General features: G+C 36.6%; 1 protein-coding gene across 2 annotated transcripts in view; it reads left to right on the forward strand.

Annotated features, from left to right (window-relative positions):
* Arhgap24 (Rho GTPase activating protein 24) overlaps positions 1 to 16,402 on the forward strand; it is a 462,423-nt gene that overhangs the window by 439,222 nt on the left and 6,799 nt on the right. For both annotated transcript variants that reach the window (XM_076864253.2, XM_076864254.2), the window contains 3 exons: positions 290 to 363; positions 2,552 to 2,673; positions 15,147 to 16,224. In XM_076864253.2, the coding sequence (XP_076720368.1) occupies positions 290 to 363; positions 2,552 to 2,673; positions 15,147 to 16,224 (1,274 nt within the window). The remainder of the gene's footprint in view (positions 1 to 289; positions 364 to 2,551; positions 2,674 to 15,146; positions 16,225 to 16,402) is intronic.

Here is a 16,402-nt window from a genome sequence, read left to right on the forward strand (position 1 = left end):
CATTAGATGGATGGTGTAATCTTTTGGACCACCTTCCTATATGTAGTCATGATTGATTGGCACATTATTGTACTATGTTGACTGCAGTTATGGGAAATATTTTAAATACATATACATTTCTGAAAATATTTCTAAAATATTCCCCCATAACAGTGGAACATCTTCAGGACAGACTTTTTCACTGACAATATGTGAAGCTCAAATAAAAAACAGTTTGACTATTTTCTACTTACTTTAATAACAAGACCAATTCATAGATGACATTAATTCTCTTCTTCTTTGTACTCAGGGTGTTAAGGAACTAGCAAAGCAGGTGAAGAGTTTGCCAGTGGTGAATTACAACCTTCTCAAGTATATTTGCAGGTAAGAAGCCTCATAAAGACAAAACTAAACAAAATAAGACTATATTTAGCCTGTTCATAATTATACTCGACAATGAATAAAACCCCTTAACTGCTCTAAGCTCCTATGTTAATCTCTGGAAAATTAGAAGGTTTGATAAGGCTACCTCCAAAGTTTCTCTGAGCACTGCAGTTGCTTACTTTTGTAATTTGATGCTTTAGAAATCTCTCTTGCCTCCACATACTAAAGATAAACGTTGCTTTGAACTTCCATCCAAGTTGTTTTTGCCATGTAGGGAATGGCATTGTAGGAAAAGGAGCAGGGACCCTGGCCTGAGGTGGATCTGTGTGGGAATGCAGGTCCCATCAGTGACTACCCCTATGTCTTTATGCAGTGTTCTCATCCTTTCTGAGTTTCAAGGTCTTAATAGAGATGGTGGTGATGAAGACAGCCCACACAGCTGACTAGGAGCAATGTAGTTTAAGATCCATGCCAGAAACTGTGCAGTTCATTGTCAATGCAACTGAGTAGATTTCTAAAACCTCCCACCATAACTTTTTCTAGTGATTTTTATGTTTAGAAGAAAGTAGGACCTTAGGTTTCAGAATATGAAAAGGCAAGATGCAATTTCACTGGCATCGTATGCTTATTAACATATGAGACTTCCCTCCTAAAATTTTGAACTAATTCAGGTTATTAAAGTAGATGAGAAAGAGGTCACGTTCTCTTTAAGTAAGAGGGGATGAGAAGGCAAGTTTTTTATCTCCACAATAGAAGCACTTGACTTTTATTGAAGCAGTTAAACAGACTTTTAAGATTTCATCTCAAATAAGAAACAATGGTTTGACTTTTTTGCCTCAGCTTTACTGTGGTTTAGGCTGTGTATCAGGAAAATTTAGAAATAGGTACCTTTAAAAAGTCATGGTATAATAGTTAAGAGCACAGATTCCTGTGTCTCAGCTCTGTCACCATCTAACTCTGTCCTTAAAGAAGATTTTCAACCTCTTTGCTACCTGAAGTCTCTCATCTGTAAAATGGAGATAATAATAGTACCCACCTAATGGGGGATACTTTAAGAACTCCATAAGTTAACGCCATGACTGACATATAATTGTGCTAGATGAATATGCTGTTTTTATTTTTCATCATTTCCTTTTTAATCACATTAAGACAATTAGCAAGCCATGAAATAAAAGCACTGGTAGAAATGAAGAGGAGTTAAGGAATGAAAAGGGGTTTAAAGATCACAAAAGCAATCTCTTCTACTAAAACCTTCTGGGAAAAGGGCTATTTCATGCCTTTTATTCTTGAGAACCTAATAAATTGAAGCAATTTGTTCTTGCAGTTTTTCATATCAGTTGAACTGATGTTTTATTTTCCACAATATTTGATCTTATTTTTTTTAACAGACTATAAAATTGAACATCACAAATTCCTCCACAAAGAAGGCAGATGCCTCCTGTTTAAAAGTTAGGAATTTTACCAGATGATCCTATATACACTTCTTTTCTTACTGAATATGTATGTATACTTAATACTTTATTAAGAAATTAGAAGGGATGTTAGTCAGTTTTCCATTATCACAACAAAATCCCTGAGATAATGAACTTGAAAAGAAGAAAGGTTTATTTTGGCTCATAGTTTCAGAGGTTTTAATCTATAATTAATTGACCCTGTTGATTTGAGGAAAGGTATTATATCAAGATATAGATCAAGGAAGTACAGGGCAACACCATTCACTTTAGGATAGAGGTGTGAAAGAGAGAGACAGGAAGAGACAAGGTACCCGATATCTCAAGGGCATGCCCCCAATTATGGAAAATCCTCCCACCAGGCTTCTAAAGGTCCCATCACATCCCAAGAGTGCCTCAAACCTTTAACACATAAGCCTTTTGGGGACAATTATTCGAACTATAGCAAAAAGGAATGCATGTCCATGACTCTCAAGTTCATACTAGCATTGTCCAAACACACTTGCTCCTTTAATTGACAGAGCAAATCAATCCAGGATATGATCCTTCTAGTTTCAGCCTTCATAATTTGCAGTATAATTTTTCTACATTGAAGTGAAAGATGTTTGAATTTCTAAATGGTTTTGTTTCAGTAATCATCTTTGAGCACAGTTCAATTCATGTTTCCCAATGATCCAATTTATTTCACTGAAAAATATATTCCTGTTGTGTTTCAACCATATTCTTACAACCGCTAGGTTCTTGGACGAAGTGCAGTCCTATTCAGGAGTTAACAAAATGAGTGTGCAGAACTTGGCAACTGTCTTTGGTCCTAATATCCTGCGCCCCAAGGTGGAAGATCCTTTGACCATCATGGAGGGTAAGCAAATGATTACCTTACAGCCTTTTGGTGGTTGGCTAGAGTCTATTCTTGTCTGAGCAAACTAAGGGTATATATGAATTCATGACAACTCCATTTATTCATTCTATTCTTTGGTTCACTTTTGACTTGTGGCCATCACTAACATCATTGTTTCCTGCAAACTGGAGTAATTGAGCATTTAAGAATTCAATAGGGAAGAGGGAAGGATAAAGAAAAATTGTTTTTAATTTTATTCTAAGTTTATTTAGACTAGAAAAAAGTATTGCCCTTGGTGGTGTGAATTCTATTCTCTGATATTTCTCCTTTCTTGAAAATTCTAAGTTTTCATTCCTTTATATCTTGTATTTGAGAAAGAAAGCTTTTGAGTATCTGCCTATATTTCCACAACTTAATTCCCTTTGTGTAATACTGAGGGCAATATAAGTTGAATATCAGATATTTGGCAATAGATTGTCCAGAAAACTTAATTTGTGTCTAAAAAGTTGTGCAGATATTATAAAATGTTAGATTTGCAAGTACAGGAAGCGTAAAGTTACTTTAGTTTGTCGTTTTTTAAAAAAACCTTATTATAAATAAAATATAGAGAAAACCAACACACACACACACACACACACACACACACACACACACACACACCATAATGAGTTATATAAGACAAGCACTTCATAAATTGCCACATAAGTCAAGAAGAATGCTTCCAGGCATCCCCAAAAGCCCTCCTTGTGCCCTGACCAATCATAATTTCTACTATCTAAACATGAAAACATTTACACAAGTTATTCCCCCTATTTTTGCAGTTTCACTACCCATACAGACTTCCCCATATATTATAGTAATGTTTTTTCTTCCCTTACTAGATACCACCCTTACTTAATACACTTAAGAATCTTTGGTTTTTAAATATGTGAATTTGTCACCTGGCACTGTAGTGCATGCTTGTGAATTGGGAGGTTCAGGCAAGAGGATTGCAATTTCAAGGTTGGCATCAGCAACTTAAGGAGATCCTATCTTTAAAAAAAAAAAAATATATATATATATATATATATCTATCCTGAAGAGATGATAACTCGGTGATAAAGTTCCCCTGGTTTCAATCCCCAGTACTATATATATAATGAACTCAAGTACTGAAATTTATGTGATGGGCCAATAGATTGTAATTGTTGTCCTTCATTAAACTCACTTTTTCCATTTTTGTCCAGTGGAAGCCCCTTCAAGCTGCCTTCTTAAAGCATTTGACATAACCTTAATATTTTAGATAGCATCCTTTCTTTTTAATATGACAAGATTTCACAGGCTCATAATATCTTCTACCCTAAATCTAGAATTGGTCAATTTACAAATTTCCTGTTTTCCATTTGTAGGTGAATGATATCGCAAGGCCCAATACTAGTAATATTCATTCCTACTGGCTTTGTCATCTTTTCTAGGCCTCTCAGTGGACAGAGCTAGGAGATACAAATACATATATGAACATGTATTTTATGCATTGTATGTATGTGAGTGTGTGTGTGTGTGTGTGTGTATACACATACATACATAGGCATATACACTTACCAATAAAAGAAATTTGTATCAAAAATTCACATTATGCTTCCAATTCAGAATCATGAATTTTTGTTCATTCCCTTCTCTGTTAGTTTTATCACCTTTCTTGCAAAGATTCCTGGTTCTCAAAGATATTGAAGATGAGAGAATTAGAATTTGTAGTAGTTAATCATTTTCTCTGAGCCTCATCACACACACAGTAGTTTTAAAATAATAATAATAATAGCAATGTTATCAACATCAATATGATTAACTATAAACATTCAAAACCTTTTTTGCATATGTTTTTCTGATCCTCTTTTTATTCTTTTAATATGTGTATGGTATCTTCATTGTCAGAGTGTATACCCCTTGTACACTATATTCTCTCCCTCTAGTCCTCAATTAGTTTTATATATATATAAACTATATAATATTTATATACATACATTCATACATATACATATATTTATGTATATATATATATATACATTATAATTTAGTCATATATATTGTGTGTATTTTAAATGCTCACCAGCAGCCCTCATAATGATGTTTTTCTACCTAGCAGTTCTCAGATGGTCCACAGAACCCTGGGGGCTTCTAGGATACATTCAGAAGGTTCATAGGCTCAAGCATATTTTTATAATAATACTAAGATGGTGTTTCCCTCTCACTGTGTTGTGACGGTATCAAAGTAATGATGGGTAAAAAAACTAGCACCTTACTATGAATCAAGGCAGTGCTGCCAGGCTTCATTAGCATCATATTCTTCACCACCAAGCACTTCAGAGAGAAGAAAATGCCGGTTTTACTTTTGTTGAACAGCAAAAATAATTAATTGCATTCCATTTTTCCATTTTGAGAACACATGTTGTTAATAATAGGGTAAAGTACCAAGCTCTATGTATAAAATATTTGTGCATACCATCTTTAAAGTCATACAATGATTGGCTCAAGGATAGTGTTTGTCTGATTATCAGAGTTGCAAGCCTTTCTAGTTGCTTTTTCAGAAAACTCTGGTTTGACTTGAAAAACTGAGAAACACATTATGGTTATTCAGACTTGAGCATTTTGCAGACATGTTTTCACAAAGGACTTAAGTTAAGCTCTCACAGAATTACAACTGGCAGAATTTTGTCATTGACCTTTCTTATAAAAACTTTTGACTAACACCTTGAGCTTAACAGGTTCCTAAGGATTAGCCACTTCTGAGGTGAGATCCATCTTGAATCAGCCCTCTGCATTGTTCAGGAAATGCCCTGGGGCACTTGGGGGTTTTCTGTTTTCGGGTCCATCAGCATCTCCTTTGCTTCTTTCTCCTTCCTCTACACATATACTGACTCCGTGGAGGCTGTGGGGCCCCTCATCTTCACCAGTGTGCATTCTTTGTCATCTAGTTCTACTGTAAATGTTGCCCGTGAGTTTTGGGTCTTACTTCTCGGTGGCTCGTTTTAATGGGAGAATTTCAGGAAATTCAATACCATCTTCCTAGAAGACAGTGTTTTTATCGTTGTTCTCTGACTTTATGGCAACTCTTGTTGCTGTTTTAGAAGAAATCCTTTAAACATTATATAGTGTTCCACTGTTACCTGTTGCCAATAAGAAACTTGATACTCAGAGAAAAATAATTTTCTCCAAATACACTGATAATATGAAAGAAATAGGAGCATAAGTAGACAAATAGGTTTTTAAAGAATATGGAAAATGAAACAGTAGAATAATCCCATCTGCTGTCATAATTTGGGGGGTCCACACAAGCTGTCAGTTCCATGGGCATTCAGTCCTTTCCCCCTGGGGGTGATCAGGCCCCTGGGGGTTTCACAGCAACCAAACCTGGAGACTTCTCAGATCACAGAACTTACTCAGTCACTTCTTCCTCCTGCCTCAGTGTGAGCCAGCATTTCAAGAAACAATATTCTTGCCTCCAAACATAATTGAAAACAAGTTGGATATTTATTGTGGTCTCCAGAGAAAACCAAATCTGACTGCATTCTCAGTGTACAGAAAGTTGGTTGAAAATATTCTGTAATACTTGATAGGTTAATGTTATCCAGCTGTATTGGCCAGCCATAAATATCTCCCATGGGAATGCTTAAAGGAGCAGATTTGTTCATTGAGTTGACTGTTAGGATGTTGGTTTGTCTGGTTGGTTTAAGATGCAGGATGGCTAGTCAGTTACATTTTCAAATGATCTATTCTAATTTTTTAGTCCACATATCTGAATTTTTGACAGAAAATATAATTGCTATTTTTCTCCTGATTAAGTTTGAAAAGAATTATAAAATTATTTTGAGACAGCTACCATTTTACCAGTCACTAAAGACATCATTTCCTTGTATTATTCAAGTTTTAGTCTAAGGGATTATATTGTGTTGATTTTATTTGTGCTTTGAGGCTCTATTTAATTTTTCTAATAAAACATTGTTAATTCTCTAATTTCAATAGAATAGTCATATCTAATAGCAGAATTTACTCAACATAATAATCTTTAAAAATCTCTTAATTCATTTATTTATTCAATAAATGTTCATTAAGCAACTACTTTATGCCATGTTCTTCAGTAAGCCTGCAAAGATGAGAAAGAAAAAGTTTGGTCTTCAAAATAGGTATAGTCGGAGTATTTAACATATAATCATTTAATTATAATATAGCATGAAAATATTATATGCATGATATGTTAAAGGGTTATGATAGCAAATTAGGGAATGATGATCTTTCTCTTAGAGGTCAGTCATTTCCCCAGAGAAAGAAACAAAGCCATATGTAAGGAGACGTGTGCCTTAGTCTGTTTTTGTTGCTATAATACAATACCATGGACTGAGTAGTTTATCAACAATAGAAATTTATTTCTCACACTTTGGGAGGCTGGGAAGTTTGAGATCAAGGAACAGTAAAATTTAGTGTCTGGTGAGGCCCCTTTTCCTGTTTAACTGACAGCTTTCTTCTCACTGTGTCCTCAAAGGAAGAGAAGGTGAGAGAACCCTCTGAAATCCCCTTTTAAGGGCACTAATATAACTCATGAGGGCTCTACCCTCATGACCTGATCATCTCCCTAGCTCCTGCTACCATGACATTGGGAGTTAAGATTTTAGCACAGAATTTGAAGAGGACACTAACATTCTGTTTTTAACAGAAAAATCACAGTGTGTCTGAGTAAAAACTTTATTAAGGACTGTTATCAGAGCATATAGGAAGATTGGTGAATGAAAGTCTGGGAAGACCTCACAACATTCTCAAGGTCCTATTAACCATTCTGCACTCAGGAATATTTAATACTTATCAAACAAGAGGGTGTTGAGAGGTTTATTGTTCCATAAAGTAATTCTGGAAATTCTGGGGATTAGTTATGGGAAGATAGGTAGAATTCGGACTAAATGTAGACCCTGATTCCCACTGGCTGAGTTCCAAGGTTGATTTTGTGTTTGTGCTCGCACTTCCTAGTCATTTCCTACATCCACATTTGATGTAGGGAACATTACAATCCAAGAAAATATACCCTGAGGCTGGTATTACTCCTGAGACATAACAAGTGTATGCAACAGTAGACGTAAGAGTAAGTTTACTCTATGTGTAAAAAGCATTTTACACCTCCGTAGTTTTCATTATAATTTCAACAACAGACCTAAATAAAAACTGCTTGTGTTGGTAAGTAAACTTTATTTTTAAAATCTTTCTTTTAAAATTCTCTTGTATTTTAAAAGGCTTTAATTATGACAATTTTTGAAGTTTAGCCTTTATCAAACTTAAAACTATTGTTTGAAAATCTTCTAAAAATAACAAAAGGACAAGCCACAGGCAGGTAGAATATATTTGCAAATCGTATATCTGATTAAAGACTTGTTTTAAAAGTATATGAAGAATTTATGCAATATAAGGCAGTAAACCTAATGAGAATATAGAAAAAAGTTTGTTTTTTTTTTAAAAAAAAACACATAATCAAAGAAGACAGGCAAATAACAAAAAGAACATATCTTTGTCCAGCAGGGAAATGAAAGTTTAAACTATAATGAGACATCACTACACATCCCCTGCAAAGTACAAATTAATACTGAAAATACCAAACATGCATGGTAGAAATATAAAATGGTAGCGCCTTTTTGAAGAAAAAGTAAGCAAGTTCTTGTAAACTTAAATATATGGTAACCACGACACCCAATAAAACAATATGTTACGAAAAAAAGAAATATTAATATTTTTAAGACTTGTATTCAAAAGTTTATTTCAACTTTATTTATATTAACTCCAAACTAAAAACAGAACAATTCCCCAACAAATAGTGGATAAACAAATCGTTTTGTGTTTATAGAATGGAATACTACTCAACAATAAAGAAAAGGAACTACCAACTACCAACACATATGATAATGTTATAGTTAATGCTTCATCCCAGGTTTCATAAACTGACTTCCAGACCACTCATGTATAATCGAATCAAGCCTTTATTGAAGCACATCGGTGGAGGCTGACCAGAACATAAAGCTGTTCCCCTGAACAATTGCAAGGGCACTCCTTATAAGACTGAAAACCACAAAAGTAATGTTGGGGGTCTAGCCAATGCAAGAAAACCTGGTTACAGAAGCAGGAGAGTGCAGTCAAGCGGAGGGAAGCCTAACCAATCACAGTTATCCTAGTCACAGTTATCCTAGTCACCCCAGTTACAGAAACAGAGCCCCCGTTACCCTAGTTACAGAAACAATACCCCATTAGGTAGTTCCATGTTCTTAAAGGTTTCTATAGCAAAAGGAAAAGAACATCTTGCCCCAGTCATGACCCTTCTACTTGGCATGGTTGTTTTACAGGATGAAGTCATAAAACAAAATGGAGTCACATTTGCTTCTACTATCACAATAACACAGATAAATGTCAAAAGTATTATGTTAAGTGAAAAGTGCCTAGACACAAAGATTGCATACTCTATAATTCCATTTGCTGTGAAAGTCTAGCAAAGGCAAAACTATAGTCACAGAAAGCTCAGCATTGGGCTGGAAGTAGGCACACCATATTGACTACAGAAGGACGCAAGGGAAATCTTCTGAGTCATAATGAGAAGGATTTTCCAGGGCTGCATAATATGTGAAAACCCATGGTATATCTTACAGAAATCTCTTCAGATGTGTCAAATGACACATGTTTGGGTTATTTCTTGTAAAAATACAAAATGAAGCTATACTGCATATAATGCTGCCCATTTATACACACATGTGTGCATGAGCATGTGCCTGTGTGCACACAGTGTAGCACCTAATATCTTTCAAGGAAAACTGAATCTTAACTAATGCTTATGAAGAAAAGTGCCTATAGTGTAGTACTGAAATTCAACCTGTGTAAAATGATATGAACTGGAGGGATTGCTGGATTGTGTAGTACAGTGGAATTCCAGAATCTGCTTGGACTCTGTAGAATCAGATGGTGATTATAATCATTCTGACCACATTATTTGGTCTTATTGCTCCTCATTAGCATACTAAGGGGAAAAAAGAGGAAGAAATAAAAAAAGGAAAAAAAGATGGTGCATGTAGTGACATACACACACCATTACTACGAAGACCGTTGGTCCTAAATGGCTATAAAATTCAAAGTAGTCCCATGGCAGGTAACTATTGCCATTTATTATCCCAGAGACTAGATGAAAACAAAACCTCCCAACATATAAGAAAGACAGTCTACATATGTAGGCCCCAGACACTCATTTCACAATCGTGGCCGATATGCTTTTTTATGGCTGTTCACAATCATGGAGACTTTCAGAACAACAGTTCTTTTCTTTAATTAATAAAATGCCTCACAAGAGTCCACAGCTGTGATGGAAAGCAATGATGCTTCAAATGTTGATATCCCAGTGATGGGAAAAGGTTTATGTCCTCAAAATACTAGGTAGTCATATGTAATGGAGTCTGCAAACCCTTAAAAGTGCATCCCTCTTATGGGATATAGTAAAATAACATCTGGAATACAATGTCTTTTGTGACAACAGTGTTGACAGCCATTTCCACTGCTCTATGATCTTTTCAACAGACTCACTGCATTGAACACATGAAAATTCAAAGGTTACTTAAGGAAGAAAAATATATACATGAAACAATTAAATTCATTCACTCTTTTTCTCTTATAACTCTGTAATAATAAAATTTTTGTCTTTTATTTAGTTTCCTATTTAGAACTACCCCAAGTTTACTTATTACTATTAGAGTTTGAAATTCTAGCAACTAGAATGTAGGAGGACAAATGGATAATTTGGAATAAAAAGTCCAAGTAATTTTGATCACTTATCTATCTGTGCCTTGAGTAAGCAGCTTAACTTTCAGAATCTTGATTTTCTGATCGGAAAAAAAAAAAAAATGTTAAGTCCTATCTCACAAACTTTTGAGAAAGTTAAATTAAAAGTTATATGTGAAACATTCCCACCTACCACAGTGTCTCTAAAACTCTAACAGAGGAATCACCCAGGGATATTGTTAAAATGCCAATTCTGATTCACAGGTCTATAGGGGGGTCTTGAAAATGCAAAGCTCCCAGGTGATTCTAATTTAACTGGTCTGTTATTGCTGCAGTCATCTGGAAGCCTATTAGAAAGACAAAATCCCACCCAATAGCTCCTGGAATAGAATCTACAATTTAACAAGATCTCCAGGTTTGTATGAACATTAAAATTCAAACAACACTGGTCTAGCAGTAGGTGTGACACATGGCAAATACTCTTTGTAAATATGTCGGATTTTGAATGATCACAGAAAGAGTGTACAGTATAGAGAGGGCTGTAACATATTTTCTTCTAATCCAAATTTGAGTTTGAATTATCTTGTTATTTTGCTGAGGTGTTGCTTTAAATTAAAGAGCAGCCTCGCCCCAGGCCAGGCTGCTGCTCTGACAGCCTCAGTTAGCAGCTGGAAAACCACATTGTCAAAAGCCCTTTTCATCATGTTCTTCACTAAACCTCACATTGCAAGTCTTTTATATAAAAACTACATTTACTAACTAAAGCTCAAGTTCCCCTTCTGTATTGATTTACCAGAGACTCTTAGGACCTATTATCAGCATTATATGAACACACAAACTTGATAAAGTTCAAGCCACAGGATGAGTGATGTGTGTGTGAGAGTTCATACTGCTTTACTGTACTAAAATTAATGCAGAGTTAAGGTCCTTAGAGGATTGGGGACCCTAGCTTGGGAAACTAGTCTAGAAGCCTACTTGTTACAGCCAGGTATATGGAGCAAAAAACCCTGCTTATAAATTAAAGAGGACTATGTGAATATATATTTTGAGATTATAGATGATATGCTATAGAACCTGATAAACCAATTAATACTTTGAATTAATGCTTTCAATAAAAGATCAACTTTTCTATCCACTATTCTCTTAGTTATTGCTTTGTCTATACCTAAAACCTCTGAGTATTTTTTTTTTGTCACTGTGACCAAAAGATCCAACAAGAACAATTTTAGAGGAGGAAGAGTCTACCCAGGTCTCATGGTTTCAGAGGTCTCAGTTCACAGACAGCTGACTCCATTGCTCCAGGTCCGAGGTGTGGCAGTACATCATCATGGTGGAAGAGTGTAGTGGAGCAAAGTGGCTTAGGACATGGCCACAAGGAAGCAGGAAGGAGAAACTACTCTGCCCACAGGGACAAAATATATACTCCAAAGGCACAACCCACCTCCTCCAGCCCCACCCTACCTACCTTCAGTCACCACCCAGTTAGTCCCTATCAGGGGATTAATGCACCAAAATTAGGCTCTCATAACCCAATCATCTCACCTCTAAGCATTGTCTCACACATTAGCTTTTTAGGACACCTAGTATCTAAACCACAACAACATTAATTTTTAATTCATATTCCACAGTAAAGAGTAAAACTATGAGGATAAAATAGAACCATGAACTTTTCATCTAATAAAAGTTTTTTTTTCTTTATTGAAGGCTTTCTTTTTAATTAAAAATTTCTTGCACTTTTATAGTTCTCATAGAACAAGATTGCTAATGACAGATTCTCTGTTTTTGTTATTGCTATGGTTTGGATGTGAGGTATCTGCTAAAAGCTCACATGTGAGATGATGCAAGAAAGTTTGGAGGAGAAATGATTGGGTCAGAGCCTTAATCTAATCAGTAAAATCATCCCTGATAGGATTAACTGGGTGGTAACTGGAGGCAGGTGGGGCTTGGCTGGAGGAAGTAGTTCATTAGGGGCGTGGCTATGGGAAATATGTTCTATATCTGGAGAGTGGAGTGTCTCTTTCTCTCACCCTCTCTCTCCTTTCTGATCATCATGTGAGACACTTCCCTCTGCCACAGTCTTCCACCATGATGTTCAGCCTTACCTGGAGCCCCTGGGGAATAGAACCAGCTAAACATGGACCCAGACCTCTGAAACCGTGAGCCCTTAAATAAACTTCTTCTCCTCTACAGTGTTCTGGTCGGGTCTTTTAGTCATAGCAGCAAAAATGCTAACTAAAACAGTTATCTTAGAATTTTTTTCACTTCTCCTTCATATTTGAAATTTTGAAAATTCATTTACATTGCCTTCTCGATGCCATGGTTCTGGATGATATATCAGTTGTTTATCTTAGTGAGGGTCTCTTGTATATGAGTCGCTTCTCTCTTGATGCTTTTAAGATTCTCTTTCTATTTGGCCTATAGTAATCTAACTATGATGTGTAGAGGTATTAATCTCTTTGTATTTACCTTTGCTTTGAATTTGAAGGGCTCCTTACATGTTTTTCATCAATTTGGAAAGTTTCCAGCCACTAGTTCTTGAAATAGTCTTTCAGTTCATTTCTCTCACCTCTCCTTCTGAGATGTTATGCTGGTATGTTGGATGGTTCCCCATTGATTCCTGAGGCTTCTTTCATTTTTCTTGGTTTTTCTATCATTTCTTAGACTGCATAACCTCAATTTGCCTATTTTCAGGTATGCTGATTTTTTCTTCTACCTTTCTAAGTGTGCTATTGATCCCACCTACTCAACTTTTTCATTTTAGTTATTGCACTTTTCAGCTCTAGAATATCCAATTCTTTGTACATATACTTTCTCTTTATTGATATTCTTTATTTGATGACACATTATTTTCACTTTTCTTTTTTTTTTTTGGTTTCCTTAAGTTGTTTGGATACATTTTGAGTAGCTTATTTAAAGCTGTTGCTTAATGAATACAATGGATGGATTTCCACAGATACTTGTGTTTGTGCCATACTTACCTAATTCTTTTCATATATCATAATGTTTTGTTGAAAATTAGGAAATATTAATATGTGAAAATTATGGATATTGGATTTTTTCTTTATTAGGGTTTGTTGATGTTGCTAGTATTGTCATTTGTTTAGTCTTTCCTGAACTAATTCTGTAAAGTCTGTTTTAGTATTTTTGTGTGGCCTTTAAAGTCTCTGCTTGGTTTGTTAGCTAATGATTAGATATAGATTTTCTTGAACACCTGGAGTCAATGAGTTTCACTGTCTCTACCAGAGGGTTCTGTGTTTATGTTGGGACAAATCAATACTCAGCTAGGCAGTTGACAACACTTTCTTAGCCTTCAATTCCTGCTTATGCAGAGCCTCAGGTTCAGAGAGAGATGAGTGTTTACAGCCTTCTCAGTGGTTTCCTAAGTATGCACACAACCTGAACTGCACATGTGGTTTTCTAGGTTCCCCAAAATACATCAGAGCATTTCAAAACCCACTATGGAAACCTCATCCCCAAGATTTTCCTTTTAAGTTCAGTTAGCTTATTGTTTGTCTTTACTGTTATCCATTGCCTCAGGCACCACAATGATAAAGATAAATGCCTATCTTTATCTTTTACAAATGTCACTGGAAAAAAATGCTGTTCACCCGGGGTAAGCTTCTAATCAGATCAAATAAAAGCAAGCCTTGTGAGTGTAACTTCCAGAAAATTAACAGAGAGGTCAAAACATGACAATTCTCTGGAAATGGAGTTTTGAAGGAGTTGCAATTTCCCTGTACCCATTGCAGTGTCTGCTGTACTGCTAGACTTTTGGTCCTTGTTATGACTATGGACTATTGGTTTTCAAGGTTATTGCAAAGCTGGGGAGAAAAGGATGGGGATAGCACAAGTTGAAACACTATAGAGCTTGATGATTTTATAGAGATTCAGCCCCTTTTCTTGAATCAACACTCTACAGATTGCTTCCCTCCATTAGTTAATTTCCAGAATTCTGAATAAGTTGATTCTGAAATTTTTTTGCTAGTGCTTTTATGGAGAAGAGGATTTTGTAGCTCCTCACTACACCATTCTGGATTTGTCACTTAAAATGTCCCAAAGCTTTTGATAGTGAGCAAAGTCATGTGGAACTTCATCATCTTACTATATTAGAAAGAGATCATACATGCACCACAGATAATTTTTATATTTAGAGATGTTTTGTTAGCTTCTTCACTGCCATGAGCAAAAGACATGATGAAACAATTAGAGGACCAAAGTTTATTTGGAGGCTTATGGTTTCAGAGATCTCATATGCAGTGATAATTTGAGGCAATTGTCAGATGAGTAGTCAAAGTGGCCTCTTCCTAAGAAAGAGTCATCATAATTAAATATCAGGCTTGTAATATATGTTGTATAATAATTAAGAGTTCAGTCTTTGGAACAATATAACTGAGTTCAAGCTTAGAATCTGGTCCTTAGATTTATGACCTTAGGCACTTGACTTATCTTTTTAAATGCAGTTATAATAACAATGTATATCCATATATTTGTTTTAAAATCCAACTAAACTACAAAAAGAAAGTGCTTGGCATAGCACATCGGCATAGAATAAATGCTCAAGAGATTTTATCTTCTATTGCTATTACAATAATTAAGACTATAGTTTAGCACTGCTAAAAATAATTTTGAATTTTACCTAAATATGCTTTTTTTAAGAGTCACATTCAAAGTAGAAAATAAATCAAGACTGCCTCACACCACTTTACTTTTCTATGCCATTCCAGGCACTGTGGTGGTCCAGCAGCTGATGTCAATGATGATTAGTAAGCACGATCGTCTGTTCCCCAAAGATACAGAACCGCAAAGCAAGCCCCAAGACGGAGTGAGCAACAACAACAACGACACTCAGAAGAAAGCCACTATGGGTCAGTTACAGAACAAGGAAAACAATAACACCAAGGACAGCCCTGGCAGGCGGTGCTCTTGGGACAAGTCTGAGTCTCCCCAGAGAAGCAGCCTGGACAATGGATCCCCCCCAGCTCTATCAGGCAGCAAAAACAACAGCCCAAGGAATAGCATCCACAAGCTGGATGTGTCTAGGAGTCCCCCTCTCATGGTGAAAAAGAACCCAGCCTTCAATAAGGGCAGTGGGATAGTCACCAATGGGTCCTTTAGCAGCAGCAATGCAGAGGGTCTTGAGAAAACTCAGACCACCCCCAATGGGAGCTTACAAGCCAGAAGGACCTCTTCACTGAAAGGACCTGGAACCAAAATGGGTACCCACAGTGTGCAGAACGGAACAGTGCGCATGGGCATTTTGAACACCGACACACTGGGGAACCCCGTGAATGGTCGAAGCATGAGCTGGCTGCCCAACGGCTATGTGACCCTGAGGGATAACAAGCCAAAGGAGCAAGCCGCAGAGTCGGGCCAGCACAACCGGCTCTCCACCTATGACAATGTCCATCAGCAGTTCTCCATGATGAACCTCGATGACAAACAGAGTGTGGACAGCGCCACCTGGTCCACCTCCTCCTGTGAAATCTCCCTCCCGGAGAACTCCAATTCCTGCCGCTCCTCCACCACCACCTGTCCAGAGCAAGACTTTTATGGTGGAAATTTTGAGGATCCTGTTTTGGATGGTCCCCCACAGGACGACCTTTCCCACCCTGGGGACTATGAAAGCAAAAGTGACCGGAGGAGCGTGGGAGGTCGAAGTAGTCGTGCCACCAGCAGCAGTGACAACAGTGAGACATTTGTTGGTAACAACACCAGCAGCCACAGTGCACTGCACAGTTTAGTTTCCAGCCTGAAACAGGAAATGACCAAACAGAAGATAGAGTATGAGTCCAGGATAAAGAGGTGAGGAAAATCTGCAGATCCTAACTGCCGCAGCTTGTGGCTGTGGGACAAAAATCACAAGGGGCTAAATAAATGGTTACCAAGGGCAAAGAGATCAAGTCCTCATTTGTGAGCTGAGGGACTTTAAGGAAGTTAGTTGAATCTCTGTGAGCCTGTTTCCCAGTGGAAGAATTTTAAA

The sequence above is a fragment of the Callospermophilus lateralis genome, chromosome 8 (assembly GCF_048772815.1).
Source record: "Callospermophilus lateralis isolate mCalLat2 chromosome 8, mCalLat2.hap1, whole genome shotgun sequence".
Classification (NCBI taxonomy): Eukaryota; Metazoa; Chordata; class Mammalia; order Rodentia; family Sciuridae; genus Callospermophilus; species Callospermophilus lateralis.